General features: G+C 45.9%; 1 protein-coding gene across 1 annotated transcript in view; it reads right to left on the bottom strand.

Annotated features, from left to right (window-relative positions):
- CFAP61 (cilia and flagella associated protein 61) overlaps nt 1-12952 on the bottom strand; it is a 260039-nt gene that overhangs the window by 91507 nt on the left and 155580 nt on the right. The window contains exon 18 of the mRNA XM_079945951.1: nt 6839-6966. Coding sequence (XP_079802077.1) covers nt 6839-6966 — 128 coding nt within the window. The remainder of the gene's footprint in view (nt 1-6838; nt 6967-12952) is intronic.

The raw sequence follows: 12952 nt of genomic DNA on the forward strand, positions 1-12952 counted from the left end.
CAGAGCGGCTGGGCCCATGAGCCATGGCCACTGAGCCTGCGTGTCCAGAGCCTGTGCTTCGCAACGGGAGAGGCCGCGATGGTGAGAGGCCCGCGTACCGCAGGAAAAACAAAAAAAGAAGGGAAATGCAAGCAGTTTTTTCCAAGCCCTAGCACCTTACCATGTGGCGAGTGTTCCTTTGAAAGGAACGCTCTTCAGAGAACTACACTTAGAGATAAAGTCTCTGCTCAGCGGGCGGCCTTGCCTGGTCTGGGTCTCATACAATGGTTCCGGGTGCTCCCTTTCTCCAAAGATCACAGCTACGGGCACCTCTACGGAAGGGTCCTGGCCTATGTTTCCACCTAACATCAGATGCTGTAAGGCAGAAGGGTGAGGGGTTTGACACCCCCTGACTCCCTCAGTGCGGGGAAGCAGGCGCGGACGCCTCAGGAAACGCCCCTGGTTCATCCCCAGTCCTTGGGGAAGAGAGCACCTCCCACATCATGACTCTCCAGGCAATTCCCTCACAACGCTCAGCTCCCACCCGGATCTGGACATGCAAATGGCATTAGCGGGGAGGTGTCAGTCTAGCAAGAATTGAGTGCTAGGTCTTTCTAGGTGCTTTGCCTTCTTGCCAGTGGAGGAGGAGAGATCCTGGGTGCTTTCCCTGTTGTACAGCTGTGGAAACGACAGAGGTTCAGAGAGGTCAGATGGTCCACGTGGTGCCCAGCAGTAATGGCAGAGAGCTGACTCTACCCCAACTCAGCGGTTCTCGTGCTCCCAAAAGCGGTGTGAAAACACGGGTCCCAGCCTCCGGCCCCGGGTTTCCGATTCAGTCCTTACAGGGGGGCCTGTATCGGCACCTGCAACAGGTTCCCAGGCAGCGCTAAAGGTGAAAACTGCTGATCTAATTTCATCTCCATTCCAAAGGAGAAATCGAGTATTTGCCAAGACAGGCCCACTCTCCCTCTTTGTTCCAGCAGAGGTTGCTGGTGGAGCAGAGTACATGGGTTCTCTCTAGAGCTGCCAGGACGCCCGGGGAGAGAGGTGGGAGGAGTTCAGGAGATGCTCCCGACACAGTTTTCCCGTCTGGCCTTGCTTCCCTCTGCCTTTGTCTAGACCCACGCCTTCATTAAAGGGCAATTGTATGAGCATCAAGAAAGGAGAACAAATGAAAGAAACCGGGCCGGCAGCGGGCCCACCCGCATCACCTGCAAATGGTCCTCCCGTCCCAGTGCTTTCCTGCCTTCTCTGCCCGGGGTCTCCCCCTGACTGTGGCAGCTTGAGGGACAGGCTGGAAGCACAGCCCAGGGTGACCAGATGGACAGGAATTGTTGGGTAAATACCCCACTTCCTCGGGCACGGAGGGACTGGTCCCAGCCGTGTCCTCGGAGGGGGTCCCGGCGGGACTGAGCCTCGTTGCCCATGGTGAGCCAAAGGCACATGATTTGGGGGCTTTGCTGGCATTCCTGCCGGTCGCATCTCACCTGCTCGCTCGGGTAGTTCCCAGGGATCACCCCCAAATAAACTACTCGCACCAAATTCTTTGTTTTCAGCTTTTGCAGGACCTCAAACCAAGACGGAGCCAATGTCGTCATTTGAAAATGACCTGATAGTAGAGAACAGAGGCTGAAGTTACTGGTCCGTGTTTGCGGTTTGTGTTTTGTGCGATCGTGAAGACAATTTGTAAAAAACGCAGTATCTGTGAAACACAATAAAACCAGGTATGCCTGTACATTTAAATACCGGAATCAGGTTAGGAAATGGGATGGTGATTAGGAACCAGGGACAGCTCCAGGTCAGTATTTTCTGGAGGCAGGATGTCAGGTCCTTCTGCCTGGGGAGGCTGAGCCTTTGAACCTGACATACTGCCCCACCCCTATTTTCCCCCTACCAGGCCATCAGAGGGGCCTCTGTATCAGTCCCGACAGGCCCCACTGTAATGCCAACATAACAAGATGGTGAGATGTGACCTGCCCCGTGGATCTCCACCTGTGCCCCGGGCACATGCCCCGGGCCTGGCCGCCACCCTGCATTTCCCTGGTACCCAAAGGGGTATTGGGGAGAGCACACAGCCCTCAGTTCGTGTGGCAGAGGCCGACGGCATGGACAGCCACCAACCTGTTCGTGGGGTTCATCGCTGAGATCAGCACGTAAGCACTGACTACTTAATTAGTCACCTAATTAATGACAACCACAACGAAGCCTTCAGATGTCCTCAAAGGTAAAGATAAGAAGCTCATTAATCTGCAAGTGCTCGGCTGCTGCCGCCAGACCCCACAGCTGGGCCGGAGGCTGTGTGGTCCTGTGCGGCCCGATAACATGTGTTCCGGTCATCCAGCCACAACTGCAGCTTCACAAACGTGCCCTGTCGTTCCCAGCTAGTCTTAGTTGTTCTCGACACACCCCACCAGATGAGGGATCAATGCCCAGGTCGAAAACCAGAAACTTCACCCTTTGGTGAGATGACTCGGTGGGTGTTTTGAGACATCTCTTCCCGGGGTGGAAGTGGAAGCCGAGGTGATGGTGGGTGGTTCCCGTGAACCAAAGTGCATCTTCTTCTAACCACCCAGCCTCGGCGGGATGCCACCCAGGGCTGCCTTCATTCACTGTCATCCCAGGAGTCATACATGAATTTTTCTAGCCCTGTTATAGGCTGCTTGAGAGATTCTTTACATCAGAACTGAATTAGGTAAGATTTTAAAATAATGGATTAAAAGGAACTGCTCCATAATTGGGAGTAAATAATATAATACACAAAGCACAGAGACGTACGAGCTGAAACAGAATCAAATAGTAACTGCTTCAGCTCAGTGACTTGACGCCCAAGACATAGGGAAGAAGCTGTTGTGAATAATTCTGGAAAATAAAATGTCTGTTTGGGACACTGACTGCAGCAGGGCCTGAGATTCTGTGTTTCTAATCAGCTCCCAGGCGATACCAATCCTGCTGGACTCCAGACCAAACTTTTGAGTAGAAAGGACATAAGACGTAGGATGAGTCCATAGACCCGGTTCCTACTCCTTTTTTGGTAGAGCATATCCATATTTCTTTTCTTTTAAAATGATTTTGGAGTACTACTGTGGAAAGTAGCATTACTTTGGGGAGTTCATCAGGTCCAGACCTGGTACACAAAGGGACTGCTAAAAATATGGCCAGCTAAGCTGCGTGAAAAGAGGCCCCTTGCTTTCTGGAAAGAGCTTTCAGACTTCATTGCAAAGTTCTCCTTCGGGAAATAGCATTTCCTTGACAGATGACAGAAGCTCCCCTCTGGCCTTGGCTGTTGACCCAAGAATAGGGAGTTCCCTTTAGACCTCTGATACGGTCGGTGGAGTTCCTAGTGTGACAGCGCCCAGGGCTGGCAGGGCCAGGGGAGCCCTGCCGTGACCCTCCCTCAGCAGAGGAGGAGGGCAGGACCACAGCACTGGTTGGTAGCAGAGGTGGGCTGATGACCGAGGCCAAGATCTTTCTGCCAAAAACCAATGTTTGGGGTTTTAAAGAGGTTTTATTAATAGAAGTACCAAGAAGGATAATGTACATGAAACACCTACGGTGCCCAAGCCAACACCTTTCCGTCCGGAAGAGCCAGACAAACGAACAAACACATGAGAACCACAATTTAAAAATAGCTCAGGTTCGTCACCTGAATGTCTTGGGCATGATGAGAAACACAGATAATTCACAGCAAAGTGTCTTAAGAGTGGCCTTTCCCCTCCAATTCACTGCCCTCTATTCCATAGGATGAGTGAGGGTTTCCTCCTCTATGCCCCCCACCCCAAGAAAGCTCCCCGGCCCTGGTTCTGTGCCTGCTGTCCTTCCCCCTGCCAGCCCCTGGTCCCCACCCAGGGGGCACACAGCCCGGCAAGGCAGGTGATGAGGGGAAAGGAGGCCAGGACGTGTGTGAGCCCGCAGGGTGGGGCCTGGGAGCCTGAACATGCTCCCTCCTCTGCCCTCCATGGAGTTACCTGGGCACAGCACCCTCAGAAGACAGATGCACAAGACGCGGGGAGGGGGGACAAATTAGCCAAGTCTCACCTCCACCCTGAATCACCCTGCACCCTCGCCCTTCTGCATCAGCTAGCCAGGGGCCTCAGGAGTGTCCATGGAGATTGCAGGAAGTCTAAGGGCAGGGCTGCCACTCAGCCCAGCACTGGAATATTCACCAGGACCAGGAGGACACAGAGAACCGCGGGGGGGTGGGGTTTGGTGTGTGTCCCTAGAAAACGCCTGTCACTCATGTCACCAGGTACTGGAGGGCCCAGGAGGTCTTGCCCTTGTAAGGACAAGAAGAAGATGCAGGGTGACCCACAGGCCTCACAACCAGAAAAGAAAGTGTGTCCTCCGTGCAGCTGTAACTGTGGACTGGTGGCAGCTGAGGACCAGACAGAAGGTTGTACTAAAAACCAAAACCCCAAATATCCCCTCAACACTCACACCTCGCATGGAGCTTCTATCCTGGTGTCTGTATTAGTTGGTGACTTTGGGCAAGTCACGTCAGCACCCCTAGTAGCACCGTGGCACTTGTGGAAAGAAGAGAATTTCTGCAAGGACTGCTTTTGGTGTCTTTGAAGAGGAGACCAAAGGTGCTTTGCAATTTGTTTTGCATGTAAATAATATAAGAACAAAGAGTTGTACTTGTTTTGTCACCAGATGACAGGATGACCAGATTTTCTGGAAAAAGAGGCGGCTGTACTGGGCCTCAAATGGATTTTCCAGGAACTACAGTGCCCCAACTGAGTTTAATAATGCAGGGCATGAGCGTGGGAGGGCGATTTTCCTAAATCTTGCCTCCAAAATGTGGATTTAATCCTCACTGGAGGTCAGTGTTTGGTGAAAACTCTGTTTCTTCAATTCCATCCCAACTCAAATCATTTACAAAGTTTAGTTCAAATGGCAGTTAAATTGGTAAAGTAAAATCTGCAGCAGGTTACTATGGTGACTGCTGATATGAAATAATTAGAGAAAATAATGAGAGAACTACTTCCTCTCTCCGGGATTTGATATCCGTAAACTGATCCCGGTCTCTTTTTAGTGCACGTAATCCGTATAACGACGATAGAGAATTATGAGTACTTTAAAATGCTTTAAAAAGCTCTGTCTGATTGACGAATTTAATCAACCAAGTACTTATATCAAAATTTATACCTTTCTTTATTAAATCTAAGTTGATTCCACAAAAAGAAAATTATATGTGTATATCTTAATGTAATCATTTTAAAGAAGACATAATGACAAGATATATAGCTAAACTAAGATTTAAGTTCTGTTTATGGTAACTTCTTGACTACTGTAATTTCACAACTCCACCCTGATGGTTCATCTTTCAAAAGTGGCTGTACAGATTGCAGTTCAGAGTCTGAGGTGAAGAGACCTGTCAGAATAGGGAAAGCCCTCAAACTACAGAGTGGAACAGGCAGGAAAATGGAGATTCCTGGGTGCTTCTCATGATTTCTTTCTTGCAATGAGAGATTGCTGTAGACTGACCACAGTATTTAACGCCTGTGAACTTGGTTGCTAATTTCAATAAAGACAGGCGACTTATTTCTGGTTAACTAAGGGTGTGTTCCGGATAATTGAACAAATTGGCTAGAAAGTGAAAAAATCTTCGGTTACGTATGATGTCAAATGAGCAAAATAACCACCTGGGTTACTTCGTCTCCATATCCACCAGGGACAAACACCTTCTAGGGGTCATTTCCTCCACCCTTTTCCTTGTCTAGACCCTCACCACTTATCTGGCCTCCGGAGGAGTCATGGTGGGGATGCCTTTCCCCATCTGCCACTCTCCTCTTAGCACCTACAGCTTTGAACAGTAGCTAAAGTTTCTCATGCGATCCTGAGCAAAAGGTCTGGGAAAAACTGGATTCTCCTAACTTAGGAGTCTGTGGTTCTCCAAAGCCTGGGTCTTTGAAAACATCTAGAGACTTTTTACGAAATGAATGAGGAAGCTAGGTCTGAGAGAAGTCAGGCACACATCGAAGGTTCCATGCCAGTGGTGGCAATGCCAGGCCATGAATCCAAGTTCTTGGACAATAACCCAGGGCTCTTCCTGTTAAAAGAGAGGCTGAAATTCGCTGAGCAGATGAAGAGCTAACTGGGGGAGCTGAGAACCCTCAGGAATCACCTATCGGGAAAATGGGCTCTGCAAGGAAACTGTGCAGTGCTTTGAGGATAATAGAAAACACATCAAACAGCTGCACAGACCTCAGTTGTCCTGGGGAAATGTACTCTGTTCCCTGGCACCTGAAATGCAGGTGTTGAAGGAAAGGTCCTGGACTGTCTGCCACTTCTGAAGCCTATTTGTGATGTATACAGTCAAAACTGGTCCCCAAACCTGCTTGATCACACAGAGCACCTGTTAAAATACAGGTTCCCAGGGCCCTCCATAGGAGTTTCTGCTTCTCTGTGTCTGTGAGGTCTGGGAATCTACATCTTTAACAAATGCTCTAGGTGATTCTTATAATCCAGCCAAGAGAGGGGAGCACCAGTATAGAATAGGGGCTGGAAAACTTCTTCTGGAAAGGGTCAGAGTGACATATACTAGGCACTGCCAGCCAAACGGTCTCTGTCACGGCTACTCAAAGCTGCCGCTGTATCAACAAAACAGAGACAACACATAAATAAATGAGTGCGACTGTGTTCCCATAAAGCTTTATTTACAAAAGCAGGTGGACCTGTTTTGACCTGGGGGGCTAGAGTTTGCCAACCCCTGATCTAGAATATTCCACTGATTCATTAATCCACATAGACAACGTATGTGAGGTAGCAGAAAGCTCAGGTCTGTCCTTTCAAGGGACCCTCTCAGGTGTAGGAATAGAAAGGCCCTTTAAAAACAAAAAAATAAAGTAAAACAACTCACCAAAATATCAGTGTCTCTAGGAAGGAAATTCCAACATTGGACGCACCAACCACAACAATCTTGGCATTGACAGTTATTTTAGGTTCCAACGTTAGTTTTCTGTTTATATGGTTCAAGGCATAACTCAACTGGAAAAAAATACAAAGAGAAAAAGGGACTTGAGGAAAATGTAGTTGAGTCTGCATTCCCAAATTGGCAATTACTTAACCAGTAATTACCAGCAAATCAAACTGAAAAATGCCCCTGTGCAGCCCTGAGGAAATTTATGGGAAGTAATTTTTAAGAAATTAATGTAAGAATATGGCAATATACCTAACACCTAGGCTGGTTCACATCAAAATACTTGATTTAGATCATTTTCGTCTTATTGTTGACAGATGTTTTGTATAGAACCCAGGCCATCTATGACTAGAGATGATAAGGTAAATAATTCCCCAAGAAGACAGGCAAGTTGCTGCTTGAGAATCTGTAGTTTCATCAAAGGTCCCAATCTTTCCTTCTATCCATGGTTTGAACAATTATATTACAGTAGCTGGGTGCCTGATGGAAGGTATTAGCTCTCATTCAATTCTGCATTCCTCACACAACACCTGGAGCACAGTAGGTGTTCAGTAATATTTATAGAATGACAAATGTGTTGAATGACAGAAGCATATTGGATGATAAGGATTGTTCAGTCTTTCAAATAACTTAGGGTCAGCGAGGACTCTTAGAAGCACAGAAAGTAACAGGTGATCGTTTTAATGTCCATATTTGAAAAAATCACCTGGATTGATTTGTTTGGTTACTTTCCTGCAGAGGCTTCAGTGGGAACATGAAATGTACAAAGGAAGGTTTTACAAAGAGGTGGTGGGGTCTGTTTGTTTGTTTGGTTTTTGCCCACAAGGCACAGCATGTGGGATCTGAGTTTCCCGACCAGGGATCGAACCCATGCCCCTTGCATTGGGAGCGTGGACTCTTAATAACTGGACTGCCAGGGAAGTTGGGGTACTCTTAAAAGAACGTTGGATTGGGTCAGAAGACCTTGATTCTCTTTTTTAATTCATAAATTCAACACACATTTTTATTTGATGCTTCCTGGGTGTCTGGACAATAACAGGGTTTACAGCCGACTTCTCATCATAGGCAATGGAGGACAGGAGTCAGTGGAATGACATCCACACCAATGTGTCCCACTCGTTCAAGTTCTCATTACATTAGCATTAACTCACCCTCTAGGTCAGAGACCTTCAAATTCTAGTAGAACAAACCTATTTTTAATTTTCTTAAAATCCTGAGATACCAGGAGCTGGAAGTCCAGCAGGCTAATGGTAAAGTCCTATGGAAAGCTAGGCTCCCACCCACCTTCCATTGCCTAAGGCAGCATGGGTGGGGTCACATGCTTTGCAATTTACCTGGCAACATGTGTGACCTAGATGATAAATCCCCTCTCTTTAGCTCGAGCTAGCCCAGCAACATGCAGGTAAAAAAATGTCTTGAGCCAAATAAGGTATTAATAGAAATTCAAAACAAAGTCTGGAGGTTTTAGACTCTCTCCATAATTAACATTGCTGGTGCCTCTCAGCATCTGTCCCACCCCCCACTCCCACCTCTAATGAGACACACCAGGGATTCTGGAAAAGACTGAACCCACTCCCATCTTTAAGAGGGGGCTCTGGTTGACATAAACCAAGTTGCATAATCCCACCCTCCTTGCTCAACAATTGGCCCAGGATAGACACATGACCTATGCTGGCTTAATCAGAGTGAAGCCCAGGACTTTGGTGTGATGCTTTAAGAAGAAAAGCCTCTTGCCTTCCAGATGGTACGAGGTGTAGATTGTGAAGCCTGAAATAGTACAGTCATCATGCCACCAAGAGAGAAACCATTCTGGGATGAAGCCCCAAGAGAATCACAAAGAAATAGAACAGGAATTCCTTTCAAATCCTACCTGAAGCCCATGCTAACTTTGGACTCTTCAGTTACATGAGCAATAAATATCAGTCAGCTATCGCCAAACAGTGCTGCATAACAAACCACCCCAAAATGCATTGGCATAAAAAATTGCCATCTATCCTCACCCATGTAACTCTGAGTCAGCTGGAAGAAGGCTGATGTCAGCGGGATTCGGCTGGCTTTGGCTCCACTCTGCAGATTTCAGCTTAGCCTCACATCTCTCCTATCTTTTTTTTTTTTTTTGCGGTACGCGGGGCTTTCACTGTTGTGGCCTCTCCCGTTGCGGAGCACAGGCTCCAGACACGCAGGCCCAGCGGCCATGGCTCATGGGCCCAGCCACTCCGCGGCATGTGGGATCTTCCCGGACCGGGGCACAAACCCGCGTCCCCTGCATCGGCAGGCGGACTCCCAACCACTACGCCACCAGGGAAGCCCTCTCCTATCTTTTTTGATGAGAAAGAGCTGGGTCTGTTCTTCTCACGGCAATGCAGAAGTACAAGAAGGTAAGTGAAAATAAGAAATACTTCTTCAGCCTGGCCAAAGCAAGTCACACGGTGGAGCCCAACACCCATAAGGTGGGGAAGCCGACTCCCCTGTAGTGGGAGGAACCTCAAAGTCACACAGTAAGGGCACAACCCAGGGAGGGAGGAAGAACTGGGGAGAAAGACTGCAACCCACTGTGTTTCCTTGATTGTTTAGCTCAGTTTGATTCTTTTACATGCAACTAAAAACTTCCTAAACTGATAGACTTTCTAAATGACAATAATGAATATATCATTTGGGTGAAAGAGTATCTGTTCTTCAAATAAATGTCATTCTGATCTGCCCTATGAAAATTTCCCAGCACAGGCCAGTGAGGAATTCTGGGAGAAAACTAGTTAACACTGGTACATCTGGCTGCCAGTGTGTCCTGTGTTCCCATTAACTTGCAAGACAAGCCTGGTAGCAGCAGATTGGGTCTGGTGGTTTAGAGTGAGGAAGATAGGAAGCATAAATGGTGGTATGAAGGCATGTAGTCACAGGTCTAATTAAGAGACTTAAGATGCAAGCATCTTCACAGAGGTCAGAACCCAAGATTCCTTCCATAGGAGGTATGTTCAGACATTCCCCTCTGCTGTCCGGAAGCATATACTAAAACATGGGCAGTAATGACATTCCCTGGTAAAGAACTGTACCCCATTTAGGAAACAGTTCCTGAATCAATGATACAAAGGCACCTGGGGAACAGAACAGAATGGCTTTTGTTTCCCACACAATAGCTTTAACACCAACAGCTGCCAGGCCTCAGAAATCACCTTTCTAACCTCTGAATACACAAAGTGGCCTCGGGTGTCAAGAGTTAGCATCAGTACCAATGGCGGTGGGTGTCTCAGGACAGTGCTCAGGCACCACAATGGTTCTCACGAAACCCAATTTTGTGCCCAGGCTTTAATTAAAAACATATTCATCACTGGGTATGAAGAAGTGACCTGAAAAAGCCACATTTTTCTTTTGTTAGGATAGATGGTTTTTAAATACCTTGAAAAGAAATTCTTTCCAGCCTGGAAATATCTTTCAGAGACAACTGCAAATGAAGAAGGCTTCTTCGGCTTTCAAAGGGTTTGTTTTGCCCATAAGCTGAAAGCTCGAGGCATTTTTGGAAGAAAGCAGAATATGTCCTTCCTTTATGTTCCTTCAAACTACAGGTTTTCCCAGTAAAGAAAAACAGGTACGGAAGACCCTCTGAGCCAAGCCAGCTTTTCCTTTTCTTTGTCTGAACATCTACCAAAAATGTCCCGTGCACTAGAGATCCTGTTTTAGATGTTTGTTTTTGTTTTTTATTTCCTTAACAGCAAAGTAAAAATAAAAGCTGTATCTACTGATTCATATTTTATAGACAGAAATTAAATGTGCCTTGTAATAGTAAATTATCAAAGATGAAACAGAGGAGTCTCTGTAAGCTGTTTAACTACATATCATACCAGTGATAATATGGGTGAGAAATCAGATTCTTACCTCCATATTCTTTGGAGACATTTATGCTTCTATTCTCCTAATGACACTAAGTTAGTATTTTTAGACAAACGGATGGTTTTAAATAGATCAACAGGCACCCCAGCAAGAAGGAATAGGCCATATATCCTGTATAAGCTGACCTTTCAAGGCTGAGAGAAATGTTCCTTAAAATTGATTACGGCTCTCATAATAAGTTTAAAACACAAGGCTTAAGTTCCATCCCTGAGATGGAAGAAGAAAGAATGATAAAATGGGACTCCCTATTTGGAAATTCTAGAGCCAGGCTTGAGGTGTGGGGAGGGGAGGGAGTGTGGACGGTTCAGAGGGAAGTGACAATAAAGGTCAGGTGAGGGGGTTGTTGAGATGAGAAAATAGGGAACAGAAACGAGCACATGTTTAAATTTTAAGCTATTTATCTGTAATTTCCTATGAGCTTCTGAATTGGCACACCTTGTGCAAGTGTGTCGTTGAGCAGTTTGGTCCCTTTATTAATTCATCTGGTTTGTCTGCTGCCCTCCACCTAGACTGTTTGCTTTCTGAGGTCAGGGGCTATGTCTTTGTTTTTTTGAGGCATTCGTTTAGTTTTAGTTTAGTTTTGTTTTATCTGAACAATTCCTGCCACACATTTTTGGACGTTTGGTAAATGATGAAAGGACAGATATGCTGACTTTGCGTTCTGTGAGCCCTTCTTAAAGGGTGTTGACGTAATTTCTACTGATTCAGGTTATTTCTGTTGGTGCTTTTCCAGTTGCTTACATGACAAACAAATGATTTATATATGATGAGAAGAACTTGGATTAAATTTGATCTTTTTAGTAAAAGTGACACTGACGTACATGCTCAGGTGAGTTTATGCCGTGATTCGCATACATTCATCAAGAGACCTTAAAGACACAGTTCTGAATTTCATGCACGTTTGTTAACTGTTCTGTGTGTACAAAAAGAAAAATTCGTCAAAGTATAATTTTATCTGATACACACAGACCTGAGTTCTGTGTTTCTATATCTGGTTTAGTTTTTCTCATGCACTTAGAATGAGTTAGAATGACAACAAAAACAGTATTAAAACTCGGTTTCGATAATAGATCCCAAATCAGAAGTTGCTAAAATAACAAATAGGCCATTGAACTAGAAAGCAGTCAAAATAACTACAAATGATCCTACATAATAAACCCAATTCATACTAAAATGGGACATGACAGCGTCTACGGTGAATTTTTTCTAATGATACCCTTTCGTTTGGGGGTCACATTCAACCTCCAGGATCACTGGACTGGGCATCATTAGCCCAGTCCAAACAAGGGACTGTTTTCTTAACTCTGCTACTGGTTGAAATTCTGAGCCTCTTTTTCTTAAACATCAGTTTCCTCAGGTGTAAAATGGAAGTAAATTACACAAACCTCTGCTTCCTCAGCAGGCAAACACGGGAACTATTCATTAAAAAACGTCTACAAATACTTGGAGCTTTTCAGGCAAAGATGTTACACAAGGTAAAATTGCACATCCTCTCTCGCATCTGCAATATGAAAGGCAAATCTTCGAAAAACACGTTTTAAAAGGGCGAAACAAGGAGCTCCATTTTCAGCTTCACACCCATGTGTATATATATTTTTTCTTCTAGAAAGCTTCCAAAGACTTCAAAGGGAGCTCTGTCCAGGCAAGAAAATGGAAGATGGAGAGATTCAAAGCCATTAGAAATAGAATTTCTGAAATTCTTAATAAGCCTATTTTTGCTTTATAAATGTAATTTTTTCTCCTTACACTTTTCCATTCTCTCTCTTCTTTTTGAGAAGCTCCCCTTTCCCCAATTTGATCAAAACAAATAATGACAGGTTGACAGAGCTATAAATATCAGTGTCAGTTTCAGAGTTCAAAGTAAACGAATTGACCTCTTGGGGTCAAAGTATTGCAATATTTACCAAATACATAAAGAGTAGGGAGATACAGACATGTAAACTAGAACCAATAAGTCGGGCATCTCTTCCACAGACACAAAATGCAATTTTGAAAAACCTTTCTGCTAAGATCATTAAAAGGGCTCAAAACTACGATAGGGGGCTTCCCTGGTGGCACAGTGGTTGAGAGTCCGCCTGCCGATGCAGGGGACACGGGTTCGTGCCCCGGTCCGGGAAGATCCCACATGCCGCAGAGCGGCTGGGCCCGTGAGCCATGGCCGCTGAGCCT

The sequence above is a fragment of the Stenella coeruleoalba genome (genome assembly GCF_951394435.1).
Source record: "Stenella coeruleoalba genome assembly, chromosome: 15".
Classification (NCBI taxonomy): domain Eukaryota; kingdom Metazoa; phylum Chordata; class Mammalia; order Artiodactyla; family Delphinidae; genus Stenella; species Stenella coeruleoalba.